The following is a 20,216-nucleotide window of genomic DNA, read 5'->3' on the forward strand; positions in this document are numbered from 1 at the left end:
CCGTCGCTCCGCAGTGACGGGTAGGAGAGAACCCTGGGAACGAAGTTGGGAAAGAATCTTATCTTGGCCAACGCGTAAAAACCATGGTAGCGGTTGATTGACGTCCACCAAACCGCAGGTTAGAACCAAAGAAAAAACCCTTTGAGGGCGCGTGTTAGTGGTAACCGCCGTAAGCTACACAACATTTTGTATTCAGTGTTTTTTTTTACCGTCGGAGTCCTTTGGATTTAGTCTAAGTCTTTAAACTAAGTATGAATCGTTTCATTCCGGCAGGTCCAAATTAGAAATCGGTGCGCGGGTTCTCTGCCAAAATATGTTGGGGTTGTATGTTAGGGCTAAGCGCTTAGGAAAGGTAAAACTAGGATCACCTCTTTGAGTACTTTATTCATGCCAGCCACACATACGTTCGTCTACAGCAGCTCCAATTTAACCTCTAAAAATTTTAAAAATAGCTAAAGTGTAGATACTTTCAGGTTCGCTGACCATGAGAGTTTTAAAAAAACGCACTTCCTTTCGTGACTTTAATGCACTTTTTATTGTGCACTAAAGTGGTTGAAAACAAGCCTATAAGGTTAATCATGTCAAGTAGAAGAAAACCAATTTTAAGCTTTAAAAAGCTTGACAACTTAGCCCCCACGGCACTTCCTTAAACCAAAACAGGAACTCCGATGCGAGTAAAACCCAAGGTCAATTGTGATTCCAAAGATGCTCATTTCAGGGACTGATTTTTGAATTTAATTAAGGCACAGATAAATGATACGTACGTTGTTTACATGTCGACAAAAATACGGATTAACCTTGATCTACAAACAGGTAAGAGAGCAAATTCAAGAACAAACATAAAACAACTAAATTCCGCATGACAAAAATCTTCAAAATAACTCCAGAACAAAATACAAAATACTCCAGAACACTTGTATGGGAGAAAACCCACACACAGCTAGTATTAAGGGCGTTGGGTTTAGACAGAAATGTTATCGTGTTCAAGTAACAAATAAATTTTCCTTACCTGAGGCAATGGGAAGCATTGTTGTTCGCATGGGTGTTGTAGGAGTGGTCATTACATCGCCAGCCCCTGGTGGAGATATGTTCGTAGTCAACGGACCAAGATGTGACGTATGAGCCAAGGGTGTCTGGGTTCCGAGTGTCGTTGAATTATTTTTCGTTGGTGATAGTGAAGTCGGTGAACTTGTTCTGTGCGTTGGTGCTTTTGATCCATGCGTGGATAAGGTAATGTTATGGGGTGCCTTAGTTGCTGACATTCTACCGCCAGTAACCCCGGATGTCGCGGTGGTATTTGCCTGTGGTATTGTTGTAATTGCTGAGGTTGGACAGCTTTCTTCGTCTTCACCTTGAGGGCAATCTTGATAACCATCACAAAGAGATCTATAGATATATTTATTACACAACCTTCTATAAATGCTCATAATGTATCTACCTTCCATCTCACATATTTTTATTATTGAAACGTGGATGGGAAATATGAACAGAGAACAGCGATGAATTAAGCTCGATATTACAAACATTTTCCAGAATTGAGGCTTAGAATGACTGAGACAATCTCGAAAAGAAAGAATGAGATACATTGCGGCTGTTACCCTTGAAATGAACTCGCTCTAAATGTTTTAGAGCATTTCCAACCACCACTTACATGGATGAAGATGTCATACGTGGCTCAAAATTACCAAAAGACAGGAACGAAAGTAGGAGTGGTAAAACACTAATAAAAAGCTATACAACTGAAAACATTTTCACTGTTGGGCTTCCAACAAAAAGGCACCATATTCTGCTACTTAGATACTGAGTTTAAGGATGTTTGTAAGCATATCCGGGAATGATACTGACCTGAAAGATATACACGTACTGTTGTTGCACCGGAATTCGTTGCAAGTTGTTACACAATGTAATTCATCTGAGTCATCCCCGCAATCATCATCGCCATCGCACAATAGACTCTGGTTAATGCACTGGCCGTTCTTACATCTGTCATTTGACCATGCAATTATAGTTAATATCAATAGTAACTAAGAGATTTACGCAGTATTATATGCGTTTATTTTTATCAAATTCAAATTCAATGAACACTGTTTATATGTTCTGTGGTGATCCGTAACTGAGACGCGGATCACAGTCGTTATATTTCTCAAAAGAGAACATGTGAGCTTTGTGGCTGTAATACTACAAATGGAGTCAGACTTCTTAAGGCTCGGGCTTTATTTTATACATCCACTAAACATAAAGGTTGGTTGTGAGATTTTTCAGTACAATGATCTCGACTACCAGTAATCGCTTCAACGTACTTGTCAATTTTAATAGTGCAAATAATGAACCAAATAAAAGAGTTATTAACATCTTCTTGGGGTGGATCACTTTCCAGCATCGATAGTAGCCACTAAAAATAAATGGCTAAAACGGAGTGTTCTAACAAAGAGCCATCGATTTCACAAATGGCTCTTACTAAAGATAGAGACTTCTATGAATAGCTCTATAATGCTTACCAACCTAAATTCCGAACAAATTGGAGGTATCAATACAGTCGGTGTGAATGGGATGGGAGATACTGCAGCGCAACCGTAAACCTCCATCCGTAGGCATACTCCTAGGTACCACTGTTGTGCATGCACACGGATATACTGAGCAAGAATTGGTTGGCGTAACTTGTTAGTTACAATGGTGGATTGGTTAGTGTTGCCTTGAAATACCTACAGGACAAAAAGATAGGCCATTCTAAGCAGAGCCTCCCCTTTCATACAACTTTTAAGTAAATAGATTTCTCGCTTGTTAGCCTCAAAGTTGGTTATGAATAATTCATGATTCTATTTTGTTCAGCATTTGGCTATATTTGTCCAGTAAACTTGCAATGAGTTGTTTAGCAGCAGATGGTAAACTACAATCCGACCATTTTACTTTCTTTTTATTTCATGTAACGTAATCTCTCATATGTGAAATCGCTTGAAAGCTACAATCGTGGCTGTCAAAATTCAGGCTCTGGGTGGCAAAAAGAGACACGTGGAGGCAGAACCTCGTAAGGGAAACGACATCAGATGCCAGAACCAAAAAATTCATGCATAGTGTCAAAGCGGCTCAACTTCGACGTTAAATTCCAAAAATATCTGAAAACTAATAGGGGTGATGAGATTGGTCCAAAGAATGATGTCTGGTACAAAGCCAGCGTCGAAATACTTATATTAAGCTAATTTGCTCAAAATTAAAAAAAAGGTGGGATTATTTCCACAATGTGTTGATTGCATATGATCACTGAAGTGGAATGCTGTGCAGTGAGTTTCTTTCTAATTCTTTATCAGCGCTTACCTCAGATATCTTGGACCAGGTAACCCCGTTTAAGCTGTGCGACAAACGAAATAATGTCACCCATTTGTGAAGGACTGGATGACCCTGAGTGGCTACTGCTGTTACTTTACGAACAGAACCGAGATTGACTTGCAAATATGGTGCTACATCATGAGGCCCAGAACACCACGCGCCGCTTCCCCTTCCTACTATATGCGAGTTGTTGAGGCGTCCCTCCCCAGGCCGATAGTACACGTCAATGGAGGACGAAGCTCCAAAGGAGAAATCTGGAACGGCGTGACTAGATAAACCTAACGATGTAAAAGAAATGTTTGTCAGATAAAAATTGTCTTGATGATGATTTAAACTGTCTCCTGCAACTTAAAGTAGTATTCATTCTAAGATAATAATTTTAGTTTTTAAGGCTATTCACGGACTTGCGCCACCGTATATTAGCGTTTTAATTAGAGTTAGGCCGAGGTCCTCTTACAATCTCAGATCAAATAGTAGTCTTTTACTGGAGCTGCCTAACGAGCAAATGTTTTCTACGCTTGGTGCCAGGTCAATTTATGCTGCTGCGCCATATTTGTGGAATAGTTTGCCTGCTGAGTTGCCTGATATTCAATCATTAACTTATTTTAAAAGAAAACTTAAGACCCATCTTTTTCGGGCAGGTTAGACTATTTTTTTTAATTTTAATTTTTATTAATTATAATTAATTAATCAATTTGTATTCAATAGTATTTTACATTGTTTTATTCATATTATTTGGATAAGATTTTTAAGTAAATGAATCATTGTAAAGCGCTACTGATCATTCTATGTAAATAGCGCTATATAAGTATTTTAATTATTATTATTATTATTATTGTTATTATTATTATTATTATTATTATTATTATTATTATTAAAGTCACTGTCACATCTAGAATATCTCAGCTTTGACATGAGTTATTCATTGAAAGAAAGCAACAGATTCTCACCCAAAGGTTTATGGCATGGTAACACATCAGTGCAATTTAGTTCGTCTTCACCACTGTCGCAGTCTTCTTGTCCATCACATAACCAATGATTCGTTATGCACGTTCCATCCGTACATCTAAATGTAGACGGCTGACAAGTAGTGAAATTCTTTTTAATGCACGTTTTACAGCATTTACCAGGGGTTTTCAAAACAGTGAATTTGTCTGAAGGACAGTTTATAAGTGGGGGACATCGAATAGCTCGGCAAATGACACTGTTATTCCAACACCAACATCTTTCACAAGAGTTGTTCCATGTGGATCCTGGGTCATAATACTTTCCATTAGAGTAACAAATACATTCTGCCGGTCTTACACAACGGGTACCATTAAACACAGTACCGTCAGGGCACTGACATCCGGGAAAACAAGCGTTTGTGGGGAGAGGGTCACAGGTTTTGTTCATGTGCTGGCAGGTATCCTCACAGTTTGATTTGCATTTAGTATACACTTTGCCTTGCGGGCACGATGGAGTTGTTGGGGAAATTATTGTCCTGGGTTTCGTCGTAAGTGTAATATTAGTTCGAATTTTCCATGGTGATCTGGAAGTCATTGTTGGTCCTAAAAATATTTTTTCTGCTGTTGAGAATGTTTCTTGTGATTTGGTTGAGGCCTTTGTATTAGTTAATAGTGTTGTTGCTTGTGGTATCGAGGCTGTTTCAGCTGTGCTTGGTAATGATATTGTTGTCGTTTCCGGTGGCGAAAATATTTCAGTTGTACCCGATGATGACATTGTTGTTTCGGCTGGTGATGATGTTTCAGCTGTTCTTGAAGATGACATTGTTGTTTCCGGTGGTGAAGAGTTTTTAGCTGTGCTTGGTAGTGTTATTGTTGTTTGTGATGACGAGAATGTTTGAGCTGTGGTTGGTGATGATACCGTTGTTGTTTCAGGTGGTAAGGATGTTTTAGCTGTGCTTGCTGGTGACGTTGTTGTTGTTTCAGGTGGTGAGGATGTTTCAGTTGTGCTTGGTGATGACATTGTTGTTGTTTCCGGTGGGGAGGATGTTTCAGCTGCGCTTGCTGATGACATTGTTGTTGTTTCAAGTGGTGAGGATGTTTCAGCTATGCTTGTTGATGACATTGTTGTTGTTTCCGGTGGTGAGGATGTTTCAGCTGTGCTTGGTGATGACATTGTCGTTGTTGCCGGTGTTGAGGATGTTTTAGCTTTGTTTGGTGATGACGCTGTTGTTGTTTCTGGTGGTGAGGAAGTTTCAGTTCTGCTTGGTGATGACATCGTTGTTGTTTCAGGTGGTGAGGATGTTTCAGTTGTGCTTGGTGATGACATTGTTTTTGTTTCCGGTGGGGAGAATGTTTCAGCTGCGCTTGCTGATGACATTGTTGTTGTTTCAAGTGGTGAGGATGTTTCAGCTATGCTTGCTGATGACATTGTTGTTGTTTCCGGTGGTGAGGATGTTTCAGCTGTGCTTGGTGATGACATTGTCGTTGTTGCCAGTGTTGAGGATGTTTTAGCTTTGTTCGGTGATGACGCTGTTGTTGTTTCTGGTGGTGAGGAAGTTTCAGTTCTGCTTGGTGATGACATCGTTGTTGTTTCAGGTGGTGAGGATGTTTTAGCTGTGCCTAGTGATGACGCTGTTGTTGTTTCTGGTGGTGAGAATGCTCCAGCAGTGCTTGGTGATGACGCTGTTGTTTCCGGTGGTGAGGATGTTCTAGCTGTGCTTGGTGATGACACTGTTGATGTTTCCGGTGGTGAGGATGTTTTGGCTGTGCCTAGTAATGACGCTGTTGTTGTTTCTGGTGGTGAGAATGCTGCAGCAGTGCTTGATGATGACGATATTGTTGTTTCCGGTGGCGAGGATGTTCTAGCTGTGCTTGGTGATAACGCTGTTTTTGTTTCCGGTAGTGAGGATGTTTTAGCTGTGCTTAGTGATGATCCTGTTGTTGTTTCAGGTGGTGAGAATGTTTCAGCTGTGCTTAGTGATGACGCTGTTGTTGTTTCCGTTAGTGAGGAGGTTTTAGCTGTGCTTGGTGATGACGCTATTGTTTTTTCTGGTGGTGAGGACGTTTCAGTTGTGCTTGGTGATGACATTGTTGTTGTTTCCAGTGGTAAGAATGTTTTTGCTGTGTTTGGTGATGACGCTGTTGTTGTTTCCGGTGGTGAAGATGTTTTAGCTGTGCTTAGTGATGACGCTGTTGTTGTTTCGGGTGGTGAGAATGTTTTAGCTGAGCTTGGTGATGATGCTGTTGTTGTTTCCGGTGGTGACGATGTTTTAGTTGTGTTTAGCGATGACGCTGTTGTTGTTTCTGGTTTCGAGGATGTTTTAGCTGTGCTTGAGGATGGCGTTGTTGTTGTTTCCGGTAATAAGGATGTTTCAGCAGTGCTTGAGGGTTTAGTTGTTGTTCTTTCCAGTAGAGGGGATGATTTTTCTGTGCTTGTTGATGACATTCTTGTAGTTTCCGGTGAGGAGGATGATTTTGCATTGCTTGTTACTTTTTTTGTAGGTGATGGGGACGTCTTACCTAGAGGATGTATCGTTGTTACCTCGTTTATTATGTACGACGTGGTCGTGTTACCAGGCGTTTTTGAGATTGTTTTTGTTGGTGATTTTGTTCGCAATATAGTCCATTTTGTTGACTTTAAAGTTGATTCTGATCGTCCTCCGGACACTGTTGGTGTTGGAGTGAATTCTCCGGATGGTTTGGTCATTGCGTTTGTTTCTGGAGATGATGAAGTCTTAGCTGTAAGAAATCAACGCAAATAGAATATTCAGTAGCCTTTTTCCTTTTTCGTTGATTCGTTAAGCCTCAGCACACCTCACATTGCAACGACAGAATATTCAGTAGCCTTTTTCCTTTCTCGTTGATTCGTTAAGCCTCAGCACACCTCACATTGCAACGACCACAATCATAGTTTGCATAGTCAGTAAAGGAGACTCATATGAAAGCCAGCAATTTTCTAAGGCCAAAACAAACGCGTTATCTCGCATGTTTTGCTACACATAAACATTGATCAACATACACATGCAGCTGAACACAGAAGTAACAGAATTTAACGTAGCAGAAATATTTAGCATTACCCATTTTATTTTTCTTGATTCTTTCACTGAAATATTGATCAATCTCCCGCGTTTTAGTTACTTCGCTCACCTAGGTTGCTCCCATTTCTAATGTGCGTCATCTTTCTGCGCGAGGAGTTGTTTTTTTCCTCGGCCTGCACGATCCACAGCCAAAGACAGTGCAGCTATCCACCGCCATGGCTATTTACCGTCTCTTAAGGTGACTCGACCCAGTTTTTTTGGGGGGGTACCATCCTACTTTGAAGCTGTCTGGTATCCCCACCTTTACTTTTATCGTAAGTCTAACACATAGAATGGATAACATATAGATCAATCTAAAATATAACATAAAATTTTGGGCGATGGGAGTAAATGTCACGTGGTTATAATGCCACGCCCCTTTGAGGTCTGAGTCGAAAATCTGCTGTTGCCGGCATTTCTTCGTGAAAATCTCTCGGTTACACATAGTGCGCATTAGTGCCTTGCGCTGAACAGAGTGTCACCAAAATCGCAAAGACCCAATTCGAGAAATTCAGCGGTTTCCAAATTTAGGTCATAATTTATGCGAAAATGATAAGCAAACTTTACACGGATTATATCTAATAAACTACGAGATTCATCTCTGTATTTTGGGCATCCTTATAACAGATGGGTCCTTGCAAGGCTGCAAAACAATTTAGGGCTTTGTAAATGCGCGCGATTTCGAGCAAAGCAAACATATAGAAATTATAGTTTTCGCAATTTGTTGACGTTTGTCAGAGTTTAAGAGTCAATCTCACGAAAAAAGTATTTTCTTAAAAATTCGTAGTTTTTTTTCCTTCAAATTTTTTCAGGGCCACAATTGATTAAGTAACTACCCGGACTCTGAATTTCATGGTCATTGAAAAACTGTGACATTATCTTCTATAAGCCCAAACTTGAGTAAACATTGAAGATTTTTAGCGTTTTGGCTGAGTTTGTGCTTTGGGAGTTGTCTATTGTTTCTAGTCTATCATGATACAGCATTCTTGTTCAGCACGCGTGCAATGACCGCGCTTGGCTGACTTCCGAATGCTCACTGAGATATTATAATTTTGGTACAGTGAGACAGGCCATCGCGTGATACATAGAGGTTTAACTAACAATTTTAAATCAATTCTCGTGCTTCTTGTGTCTTTGCAAAAAAATCAAGAAGTGCTACACACTAAGTCTACTTACTATTACAAAAATATCATTTTTTCATAGTTTTAATGCAAGCCAATAATTAAACCAACTCGTGACGGGAATATCTCGGTGAGCATAACCCATCTGTTATAAGGATGCCCAAAATACAGAGATGAATCTCGTAGTTTATTAGATATAATCCGTGTAAAGTTTGCTTATCATTTTCACATAAATTATGACCTAAATTTGGAAACCGCTGAATTTCTCGAATTGGGTCTTTGCGATTTTGGTGAAACTCTGTTCAGCGCAAGGCACTAATGCGCACTATGTGTAACCGAGAGATTTTCACGAAGAAATGCCGGCAACAGCAGATTTTCGACTCAGACCTCAAAGGGGCGTGGCATTATAACCACGTGACATTCACTCCGATCGCCCAAAATTTTATGTTATATTGTAGATTGATCTATATGTTATCCATTCTATGTGTTAGACTTACGATAAAAGTAAAGGTGGGGATACCAGACAGCTTCAAAGTAGGATGGTACCCCCCCAAAAAAACTGGGTCGAGTCACCTTAAGTAATAAGTTAAGACGATCTTTCGACTCGTATCAACCCAAAACAAGCAAACTATCACGGAGATTTTTATCGTACTGTACTCCGAACGCCATGGAAATTTCTTGTGCATTGTCATCACTAGACTAAGCAAAACCTAAAACAAAGGCATAGTTCAAGAACCTTTCCCGCTTTCATAACCAGTCCCCTCTACTAACTATGTAACATTTAGCCTGCTATGGCAGACGTAATTCCGGTTCGGGCAACTTTTCGATATACATACTACTGATTTAGCAGGTGAACAAGCCAGAGAAAATAAACTTTAATTGCTTAAAAAGACTAATCCACTAATTCATCACTTTGATATGTTTCAAGTAATAAGTGATTTGGGAGCTGTATATACAGTAGAGCGTACAAAAGATGACGAGAGGGACTAAGATATCAGTGTTAGGCGGCGAAGGTACCTGCAGGTGTTGGACATGTCGGACCAGTACAGGATAGACAACCAGATTCACATGAACTAAAAGACGAAATGCAATGTTGTAAGACGATATGATTATAGAACTGTACGTAGCCTCTCCAAGATGAGAAACGATAAAAAGGGCAATAAAAAGCTCAGAAAAAGGACAATGAGACTAGAGAACAGAGAAAGAACGGGGTGCTCAGTTAGCAAGACAATGTTTTAAAAAATTCAACAGAATTTTGTGATCTTCTTACCATCTTTGACAATTTATGATGGAAATTGATCCGGGCTCGTATATCCCGCCTCCAGCGTTACAAGGGCAGTCTCTTGGCGCGATGCACCTCCCATTTCTGAGCACAGTTCCATTTGGACATGCGCAACCCTCCAGTTGCACAGGACAATGCCGTGGGCTGACCTCGCACAGGCTTTCGCAGGTTTTAGGACAGGCTGTTTCGCAGGCGGTATACTCAGTACAACTGTCTTCCTTGTGTGGACACTGAATTGCTATATTGAACAAATACAACCACATGCAATTAAAACCCGCAGAATTTAGAGCGTTTTGTTATAGCCTTCGTCTTAACACAAAGAAAATTAAATGTAATTCATGGTTACTTGAATGAAACGATAAAATAACCAGTTCGCCAGAGAATCCAGCAGCACCTAAACACTAATTTAAACTTCATTTCATCATGCAACCGACATTTACACCTAAATTGCGCAAGTTTATCTTAATTCTGCTTACTTTAACGGCCATTGTTTGTTATTGAAGAGTTGCTTGTGATTCGTCTACTTACGACAAAGTTCCTGTGTTCTCCACTTGATTGCGACTCCATGTTTACAACACTCGTGACCATAGGCAGCAATGGCAGTGCACAGACACTCACAGTCTCCTCCATTATCACAGGCGCAGGCATCCCTGTAACACGCATCATACCAGGAACCTGGATCTACCTGAGGTTTGTATAAGAACATTGATTAGTTTAGTGGGACCAAATAACAGGGGGTCCAGGGAAAGGTAGCACACCTGAAGGGGAACATTGTTCGGTAAGTAAATGTCCTGGGCCCGGTTGTTCAAAAGTTGGATAGCGCTATCCACCGGATAAATCGCTATCCAGAGGATAAGTATTACCCAGTGAAAAGCGCTATCCACCTTTTGAACAACTGGGGCCTGAAATACTTACTGGATCAGAATACTAAATCAGATTATTTTTCAGCGCTAATCTTCCGTTAATTTCATCAATCATTTGTTGCTTTAAAGCAAAAGCTCACCCAATATACAGCCTTACATAGCCAAACGGAAATGCTAACTCCTAAGCATTAGCAAATCTTCCTATCATTTCGGGCTGCCAGTCCTTTACGAAGCGAAAAAGTAAAAATAATGACTAAAGCGCAATAATGTTTCGGTCCTCCATATCGTTCCTTTGTTCTTATGTCTAGAAATGTTTTGGCCAGTTACTAACCACGTGGTGACAAGGCTTAAACACGTCTCCCCTTATAACGCTGCACATCTTGTGGGCCCAGGCTTCTCGATGTTTGTTCGTTGCACAAGGATTTCTGGGACTAACTGCATCCGGGCAAGATGAATCAATTTTCCAGCTGTCACCAAAGTTATTCGGTAAAGTCTCAGGTAACATCTGTGGACTCATGAAATCGTCATTTCTGTCACCATTGAAGTTTCCGCATAAGCCGCATGTTCTTCCTAATGGAAATTTAAAATGAGTTTTATTCACATCCTTCTTATGCTCCATTTGAAAGCAAAGACATTTCTGTACAAAGGTAATGTCAATAATACATATATCATGTATTGACACCTTACCAACTGACCTTTGAATTTTGGATCCAAAGTGATGTACAGTCTAGTTCCTCTATCCCATGTAACGGTCAACCCAAACTCAGTTTCTAATACAGTAAATAAATGCAGTTCCCTTATTTGGAACTTCCCATTCATGTGGACCGTCGACGCACCAGGTAGTGATGATACCACAGGTGTTTTCCCTCTTTCTAATGTGATCACCGTGTTGTTAATTATAACGGACACTTTCTTTGTGCATGTCAATCCACTACTTCCACAAGGAACATTCTGGACCTGTATCTGAAATGTGTCTGCTGACGAACCGTTACAAGAATCTTGCGCAAGAATGTACTCGCAAGCTCCGCTAAAAGTGTACCTTTTTCCGTCAAAGGTGATATAATTCAGTTCACCGTAAACAGAGCACGTTCCGGAACATACGTAGTTTGTACACGACCATTGAGAGCCTCTGCAGTAACTGAAATAACAGATAAAATCAAACCAATTCCAGAATCAGAGATTAGGTTACTTTTCTATAGATATCACCAAAGTTGTTTTTATAAATTAGCCTAATCGACCCTCTAATTGATTCCCATGCACTATTTATTTCGCGCTTCAAAGAGTAATATTAATTCACATATTCAAAAACACTTCCATTGACAGCTTTTTTAATCGTTTAATGGCTGGTTGAGGCCACTCATGAATCCCGTTACTCATGTTGAAACAGATCGTCATTTTCCATGCATTATTGGAACTGATCTTTATTTTCCTGATTTCAACAAGCCAGTGCACTTTTTCTTTATGGCGTGGTTTTTTCCCATTTCTTTCCGTCATAGATTAACGAACACTTGTTGAAATTTCTTCTTTTGACAATAAGCCGCAAATAGTATAGGGTGCAACGAGTACTCTCGATTTGCTCAGGAATCTATTTAACTTGCGCAGGAATATATCAACACCGATGACGTCATCGCCTTTTGTCTTTTGCGGAAATACCATAAGGATAAGGTCAGGTGCTATTTTTAGTTGGTTTTACAGGTTTGACAGCTTGTTAATCGATGACATCACAGTATATTTTAAGGTTTGTTTGTAGTTTCCTTATTTGGTAATGATGTCACCTCTGACTTGAATTCAGTGAGCCGCAACGTAATTATGCAAGTTCTATTCCCTGCCACTTTTATCGTTTTTTGTAAGGAACGACTTGTTCCAGTTCAGGTTCACTGATTCCAAAATTGAGCTATAATTGAGGACGAAGGCAAAAGTAGCTCTTTCTAGTGCTAAACACAATTTTTACTTCCATCACATTTCTATTGTTTTCCCTCCTATACAACCACCACTACTACATTTCTATTGTGTCCCCTACACCACCACCTCAGAGTGAAGGAGGGAAAAGAAAATGAGTTGGTGGTGGACGGAAGACAATCGAAATGAGGTGGTGGTGGTGGTGATGGAAAAGCAACAGAAATCTGATTGTGGCGGTGCTAGTGGAGGGATAACAATGGAAATGTGGTTTTGGTAGTGGAAGGATAGCAATGGATGTGGTGGTGGTGGTTTTGGAAGGAAAACGATACAAATGTGGTGATTGAGGTGGTTTTAGAAGGAATACAATGTCGCCCTCTTTCATACGCACAATTTGGGCGACAATAATTAGTGAATTGGTACTGGAACAATTTTTTGTCTGCAATGGACAATGAAAGCGGCAGGGAATAGTCCCAGGTCACGTTATGACCAAATTAGGACAAACAAACATAATTGAAAACAAGTTATGAAATCATCGATCTAAAATCTGTCAACCCGGTAAAAACATTTACAAATAGCACTTGACTTTATCTTAATGAGATTACCCTGCATTTTCTTCGTGAGATAAAGACAAATGGCGTTTACATACTCCTGTGCAAGCTAATCAGATTCCTGTGAGAAAAGGGGAGCAATTCGTGAGCCTTATACTACTTTCGTTAACTAAAACCACTTATTTTGGAAGGTGAAATATTGCAAATTAAATTTATGTTTTCTGGACACATCCTGAAATCTAACTACTGAAACATACCAAATATTACAATCCACTTTGATCTTTTCCCCTGGCCTGTATCTTTGACCTCCGTGATGACAGAGGCACTGGGAGGAGTTGATACATTGTTTATTATGAAGTACCATTCCCTTGGGGCAGATACAGCCTTCCTGGCAGGTGTTGTCGAGGCAGGGAAGATGATAATTGTTGCAAGTCTTTACGCATTGTGCTCCACAGGCTACCCAGCTCCGACCCGGCGGGCAAACTAAGAAGATAGATAAAGCTGTTTTAGGAGTCGCAGAATTTAGATAATTAAAAAGAAAAAGACCCTTTTTGAGTCAGCCTTAAGACGTCACGTTCTGGTAGAGCCAAGGAGCATGCTCCTTTGAAAACTCGCTTAAAAACCCCTCACTGTGTATATGATAGTCATTAATGTGGCGAATCTCTAAAAGGACAGAATTATCGAATCTGTAGTATTCCTGCATAATCAGTTAGGTGATATAATAATAATGTCCTAACAGCTCAACAACTTCACTTTATTAGAAAAAGTAGCATTATAGCACAGATTTTACAGACAGCCGCGACGAACAGTTGTAGTTACTGGTCAGAGTAAATTTAAATCCGGAAATGCAAGCACTGAGCACTAACCCCTCGACCAGTTGACCAGGCTGCCTGCCCAAACTTCATATTTTGCATCGAAAAAATGTATTGACGGTTAACTTTGCTCAGTACAAAATTTCTTTATAGCAATATAACAAAATGTAAAAAAAAAAACAAAGTTTTTACCTGCACATGATTGATTGGTGCAGATAAACTGTCCATGCTTGCATAAGCTGAAAGAGAACTGAGACAGCATTTGGGTGTTGTTTTCTTTTACTGATTTTGATCACAAGAAATGCGCCGTTAGATTTAGGTTTGATGTTTTTTGCTGTAGCTAATACCTTTAACCTTAGATCACTGTAAGAATTCGCCTTTTGAAATAAACATATATTGAGAGAAGGATATTACACGGTGGCGCGAAGATATGAATTTTATTTTCGAGTGGCAAAAGAACATCTTACTAACGAGCGCAGCGAGTGAGTAAAATATTGTTTTTGCCACGAGAAAATAAAATTCATATCTTCAAGCCGCCGTGTAATGTTCTTTTTATTATATAGACAAAGACATCGATAAAATAATAGAGGGAAATTACCGAAATTACGTCATCGATAAATTCACGTGTGAGATTACGGGTCCCGGATGTAGTTTTCATGAATTTTACGAGTGGTATATTTTCCAGTAAAACACTCGTGTCTATATAATAAATATATATATATACACTGTTTACAGGTAGCCATTACGACGTCTGAAGGAGGATCATGAGGTTATCCCCATATCAAGATCTCTTCTAACCAATAACCCACAGAGTCAAGTAAAGAGTGGCCACACAACCGGGATCTACGTCCCCTACCCTTTTCGAACAGTGCTGTGAGACGGTGCCTACTGTTTTTCGTCCTTTTCCGAGAAGACTAGAAAGTCTAACCGTTTGCAGATGTCATTACAAAGGCAGTGTTATATCGTGAATTTATATCCTGAAGTTGTGTTACAATAAATGAAGTTACGTCGCAGATGTATTACGTTCATACAGTGCGCTTGCGTGGAATGAGAATGGGGGATAGAAGAACTAGAGCTGTTGGGCGCGATCCATTCAACCAAGATTTCCGGAAATTTCGGTCCAAAACTCAATGGATCGGTTCGGTCCAACCGGAAAAGTTTCGAAAAAACTGGTCCACCTTTTGAGGTGGACCAATTTTCCCGGTCGGACCGGTTGGAATTTTGGTTGAATAGGTCGCGCATGTTTTGTTCAGTGTGGCACGTTTTATTTCATGATTTCGTTCTTGGACTTCCAAGTTACAACATCTGGCGACGAGGATAGGATCCACTGGGCAGCTTTCCGCTATTTCCTTAAACAGATGACATTCTTTCACTCCGTTTCGTTCGTTTGTGCTTTCACGCACGTGTTCTCTGGAGCGTTTGCAATCCCGCCGTGGCTTCCCCGGTTTTTGGTTCTGTTGGTCAACTTGATCCGTCCTCTGAGACGTTTACGGCTTACCTTGAAATAATTGATCGGTTCTTTGAAGCCAGCGATATTGGGAAAAGTTCTGAGGATTTAACTGCGGCTATTATTCGTAATTGGTGAGAAGACTTAGAGCACTCTTCGCGATTTGTGCAGCTCTGCTAATCAAAAATATAAAACATTTGAGACATTATGTGAACTACTGCGACAACATTTTAAGCCCAAGCGATTGGAAGTTGCCGAATCCTACAGATTTCATCGATGTTGTCAAGAAGAAAATGAAACCTTCTCGGTTTTACAGTGAGCGTTTAAGACATCTGGCCGCCACTTGTAATTTTGGCGAATTCCTGAACCGCTCACTCCGCGGCCAGTTTGTGTTTGGTACTGAGACTTGTAAAAAACTGTTGAGTGAAGACTGAACATTTCAAGAGGCTCTCCAAGTGGCTTAACAGACTGCAAGTTCATCAGCAACAATTGCTATCTGAAGAAGATGAGTTGTATGTGTTGCATGATATTCATGCAATGCCAAGGTCTGAAATTTCGGCACCACTGAAGATTGAAGACAAGGATTGTCTGAAGAAGTTAGACCAGGTCCTTAGTGAAGAGGTGCGACAGGTGCGCTCGCACCCCCCGCAGGTTCCATGCAGAGGTCCACTTTTTTTGTTGATCAAAGATTAAAACAAGGGAATTTAGTGTATTGTTCTATTCTAATTCACTGATTTTGTAGTAAAATACCGCGAAAGAGCCATAAGCTTGATTGCCAGATTGTTCCCGATCCAGCCATACTGTCTCCGTACATCCCTCCTACAGCAACGTTGAATGAGTCCATTATGACCGGCACAGAGGAAGACATTCGTATTGCATAGAAGCAACCAATGGTGTCCATACCGATTGCCTGTTACGATTTCTCAACTTAGTCCCTTGCCAGAGATTTCTGATTCTGCTAATGTCGATGACCCGCTAGTAGTTCAACCAAGCTCTCAATGTGATACCCTGCAGACACTGAAAAACGTTATCCCACCCGGACAACCCGCAGGACCCCAAACCACTTCAAAGATTACGAGTGAAAGTAATGGCAATAACCGACTCGAAACCTTTTGTCTTGTTTATTTTTTCATTTATGTGTTTCCACGTTCCATATTTCTTAGGAGATGTTATATCGTGACTTCGTTTCCGGATAATTTTGTTACATGATGATGAAGTTGCGTCACAGATGTGTTACGTGTACATCGATGCGCTTGCGCTGAATGAGAACGGGTAAAAAAAGAACTAGAGCTATCATGTTTAATTTGGCTCGTAATATTTAATAATTTCGTTCTTGGACTTCCAAGTTACAACAGGAAGCACTTTCTTCTCAGTTATTTAAAGACCCTGAGTGTTGGTCCGGCGGGGATTTGAACCTAAAGGTTATTCTGGTAATTTACAGTACATTGTCTGCTTACCAGGTTCTCAATAGAACTGAATTGATTAAAATCAAGAAGAAATTTCTTACCATTCTTTGCAATTAGTAGGTTTGATCACAGTCCCAGGCGCATACGCGCGCCCATTGTGGTAACAAGGGCACTTTGAGTAAGGCACACATTGGTTATCATCTGTCAGCGCCTTTCCGACAGGACAATTGCAGCCCTCAGCGCATTCTTGAAGACAAGGCACGTCCATGGAGATCTCGCGGCACGTTCGTTTACAAGACGATCCGCACACTTGGTACAGTTGGCCGGGAATTGAACAAACAACGTCTGAAAATGGTAAGACAATGAAATAGAAATCTGGCTGTGTATATTCACATGATCCGCTTGTTTTATCTTTTAAGTTTATAAGAAGGCGCAGTTCACTACTTCAACATAAATATTAAGCACTTGTTTGCCTTTAACGAACTAGCTGGCATGACTGATCTCAATTTTCACTAGAAAAAAACGGAAATGGTCAGGAAGATTTAGGTCGTAAAAAATACTGACTGGTACCGAAGCGATAGGCCATGGATCCATTCTGCGCCAAAAAACCTAGGATCTTTATATAACTGAGGTGAATCTACTGCAACTGCGCTGTCATCTGGTTAAAAATGGTTAAATTTTCTAGTCTTCTGGAACAAGGGAAAAAACCGAAGCCGCAACACTTTCACTGATCTGAATATTGTGAAAAATAAAGGATCCTCTTTGGACCGCGAATCTCTGACAGTCGCAACCCTGTTAATAAGCTTTCGTGGGCTGAGTCCCGCTCTCGCCTATCCCAACTTGGTATGAGTGTACCGAATAACGCCAGTAAATATGACACATACACCAGCTTAAAATAGACCTAATCACCTGTGAAAGGGAAAGTAGGAGCAAGGATTGCACAGTTGGTTAGTGCGCGCGGCGTTCTGTGTGAGGGGTCCCGAGTTCATTTCCCAGGGGTAACTTTAGTGATGGTTTTGACTTCTATTCTTTCCGTTAAGCTTTATGTAGTTTTAAATACCCAAGAAAATTACGGGACGTAGGAATAAAATTTTGAAAACAATGGAAAACTGAATACTTACCACACTGTGGCATAACTTGAGAATTAATCCATTCGATAACCACCCCATGTCTTGCACAGTCGTGCACATAATTAGCGATAGCGTTGCATAAACATTGTGTACTCTGCTGGCACCCACACACGTCAAATATGCAGTCAGCAATGTAACCATCAGCAGGGTTTAAAGTGTGATGACATTTGTTGAATGGAGCTTGCATCAACCTGTTGCACAACTTTTCTGCCGTGGTTTTTCTTTGAATCTGCATTTCACACGGATGTCTAGAAGCCTTTGTGTCGTTACAAACTGGATTCACTTTCCAAGAATTTCCGAAAGCTAAGACACTTGTTTCTACGAGGTTCTCTTTCGTCGTTAAGTCGTCGTTTTGGTTGCTGTTGAAAGTTCCGCATAACCCACAAGTCATTCCACGGAAGCGCGGCTCAACCTTGACGTAGGCACGCGAGATACCGTCCCAAGTGACAAGTACTCCAATAGGACTTTGAACAGAGATTACTGAAGAAGACAGCTGCCTGATGATGTAATCTACAGGAAGAAAATAGCAACATATGTTCAACATGTATATTATTTTAAAGTTTTTTGGGCAAAACACTGTCAGACTGTCGAGCTAGGCAATGTCGTCTTGATACTTCACCTTCACTTCACTTCATATAGCGCGCCGATGACTTGCATCGAAGAAAACGAAGCGTGAGTTCTTGCATCGAGAAAAATACATTTTTCGACGCAACAGGTCACATTTCACCTTCGTGTTGTGTAGCACGCCGATGACCACGATTACCCTTTTTTTGCAAAATTTCTTTTGACTACAAAAAAAATGATATAATGACAAGCAAAGACTAGTCCGGGAGAGCTGAATAGACTCTCCTTGTTTGCAAACTGAATCATAAAGTATTTTTTACTAGCCTTCAGTATTGTCACTTTTCTTACTTACGTACATTACGGAGACGACATGACGTCATAGCGTTTTACAGTTTATATGGAAAACTGTAAACATAAAAGAAACTGGAGGAAACTAAAAGAAACTGATGGAAACTGTAAACATAAAAGTGAAAATGTTCCAAAATGATACAAAAGGTAAACGATACGTGGTAGATAACTGTTTTTCGTACTCTTTCCCCTCGGAGTTGCTAGCATTCTGAGGGAAGCAATAAAACCAATATACTGGTATCTGATTTCCGATTTTATTGACGCAGATAAAAGAGATTGTGACTGGTACTCGTCTTTATTATTTCTTAAGTTCATCAAAGTTCCGACTTGTTACTTACTTGTAACTACTCTTGGAAAATCAGCAATTTTGTTTCCGTTAATGAGGACCCTCCCTCTTTCCTTGAGTATAATTACTGTCCCATTGAGCTGTATGTAGACGTTTTTGGTGCAAGACACAGTACCACCAGAGCCGCATTCTACATTATCCACGAGTATTGTGAATAAATTATTGATACAATCTTTTGCTAAAACGTACTGACATCTCCCCATAAAGGAGAAGTGTAGTCCGTCAAATGTTCTGTAGTGTGGATCCCCGCTAATGGAACATATTCCTGTGGAGGAGGAATGATGTGATCAACATTTTGAACAAAAACTTCACATCAATAAATATATTTTTTGTAAGGCAGTTTATTTACGGTAGGATCAAGAGTTGGAGATTTTCATACTACATTTTCAGCTGACAGAACACTGGCTGAAAAAACAGAAACGCTTTTCAGAAAAAGGTAACTTTTCTGTCTTCGCAAGATACGGCGTCGACGCCATATGTGGGTTGAGGTTGTTGTTGGTTCTCTCCCTTGCTCCGTGAGGTTTTTCTCCGGGTACTCCAGTTTTCCCCTCTCCTCAAAAACCTACACTTCCAAATTCCAATTCGACCAGGAATCAGGTTATTATTTATTAGTTATTTATTATATCATCCCATCTTTAGTGTGATAACAGAATACATGACTCTTACCAGGACACTGCTTGGTAGTACATTTCCATGTTCCATTTGCACATGTGCTGGAAACAAAGCATAAAAACGCTTACAAAAAAGTGCACACTTGAGTACGTTTTATGTCCTTAATCTGACCATCTGGAGGCATTGCGTTTTACTCCATCTGTAAAGTGTCTTTTGTCAAGGGCAATATATGGAGCTCCACTGGGATAAACCAATTAGAAGCCAGCATTTGTTACCGTGTGACTAGTAATGGAACCAAAAAAGGTTCTACACGTTTTTACACGTAATAAGGCACATGGGCTAGTTTTTATCTAGCCGGATTTTTGATAATGGACCTTTTGCGTCCAACACTTTTTTTCGGCTAGAAACTATCTCCAAAGTAGCCATTATAAAAACTAAGAGTGCAACCATTGCTTTTTTCTCTTCTCCTCCTCTCTTTCTCCTCGCTCTT

The 20,216-nt window shown here is 40.3% G+C and overlaps 1 protein-coding gene across 1 annotated transcript in view; it reads right to left on the minus strand.

The window, feature by feature from the left end:
* The window catches only part of LOC140932479 (uncharacterized), a 41,583-nt gene that overhangs the window by 11,307 nt on the left and 10,060 nt on the right, over window positions 1-20,216 (minus strand). Inside the window, exons 14-29 of the mRNA XM_073382086.1 lie at window positions 19,781-19,827; window positions 19,107-19,379; window positions 17,848-18,366; window positions 16,828-17,071; window positions 14,066-14,112; window positions 13,319-13,544; window positions 11,310-11,752; window positions 10,942-11,184; window positions 10,280-10,432; window positions 9,740-9,989; window positions 9,487-9,542; window positions 4,275-7,010; window positions 3,313-3,602; window positions 2,499-2,702; window positions 1,846-2,024; window positions 1,010-1,386 (exon numbers count right to left, since the gene is read on the minus strand). Coding sequence (XP_073238187.1) covers window positions 1,010-1,386; window positions 1,846-2,024; window positions 2,499-2,702; window positions 3,313-3,602; window positions 4,275-7,010; window positions 9,487-9,542; window positions 9,740-9,989; window positions 10,280-10,432; window positions 10,942-11,184; window positions 11,310-11,752; window positions 13,319-13,544; window positions 14,066-14,112; window positions 16,828-17,071; window positions 17,848-18,366; window positions 19,107-19,379; window positions 19,781-19,827 — 6,287 coding nt within the window. The remainder of the gene's footprint in view (window positions 1-1,009; window positions 1,387-1,845; window positions 2,025-2,498; window positions 2,703-3,312; window positions 3,603-4,274; window positions 7,011-9,486; window positions 9,543-9,739; window positions 9,990-10,279; window positions 10,433-10,941; window positions 11,185-11,309; window positions 11,753-13,318; window positions 13,545-14,065; window positions 14,113-16,827; window positions 17,072-17,847; window positions 18,367-19,106; window positions 19,380-19,780; window positions 19,828-20,216) is intronic.

The sequence above is a fragment of the Porites lutea genome, chromosome 3 (genome assembly GCF_958299795.1).
Source record: "Porites lutea chromosome 3, jaPorLute2.1, whole genome shotgun sequence".
NCBI lineage: Eukaryota > Metazoa > Cnidaria > Anthozoa > Scleractinia > Poritidae > Porites > Porites lutea.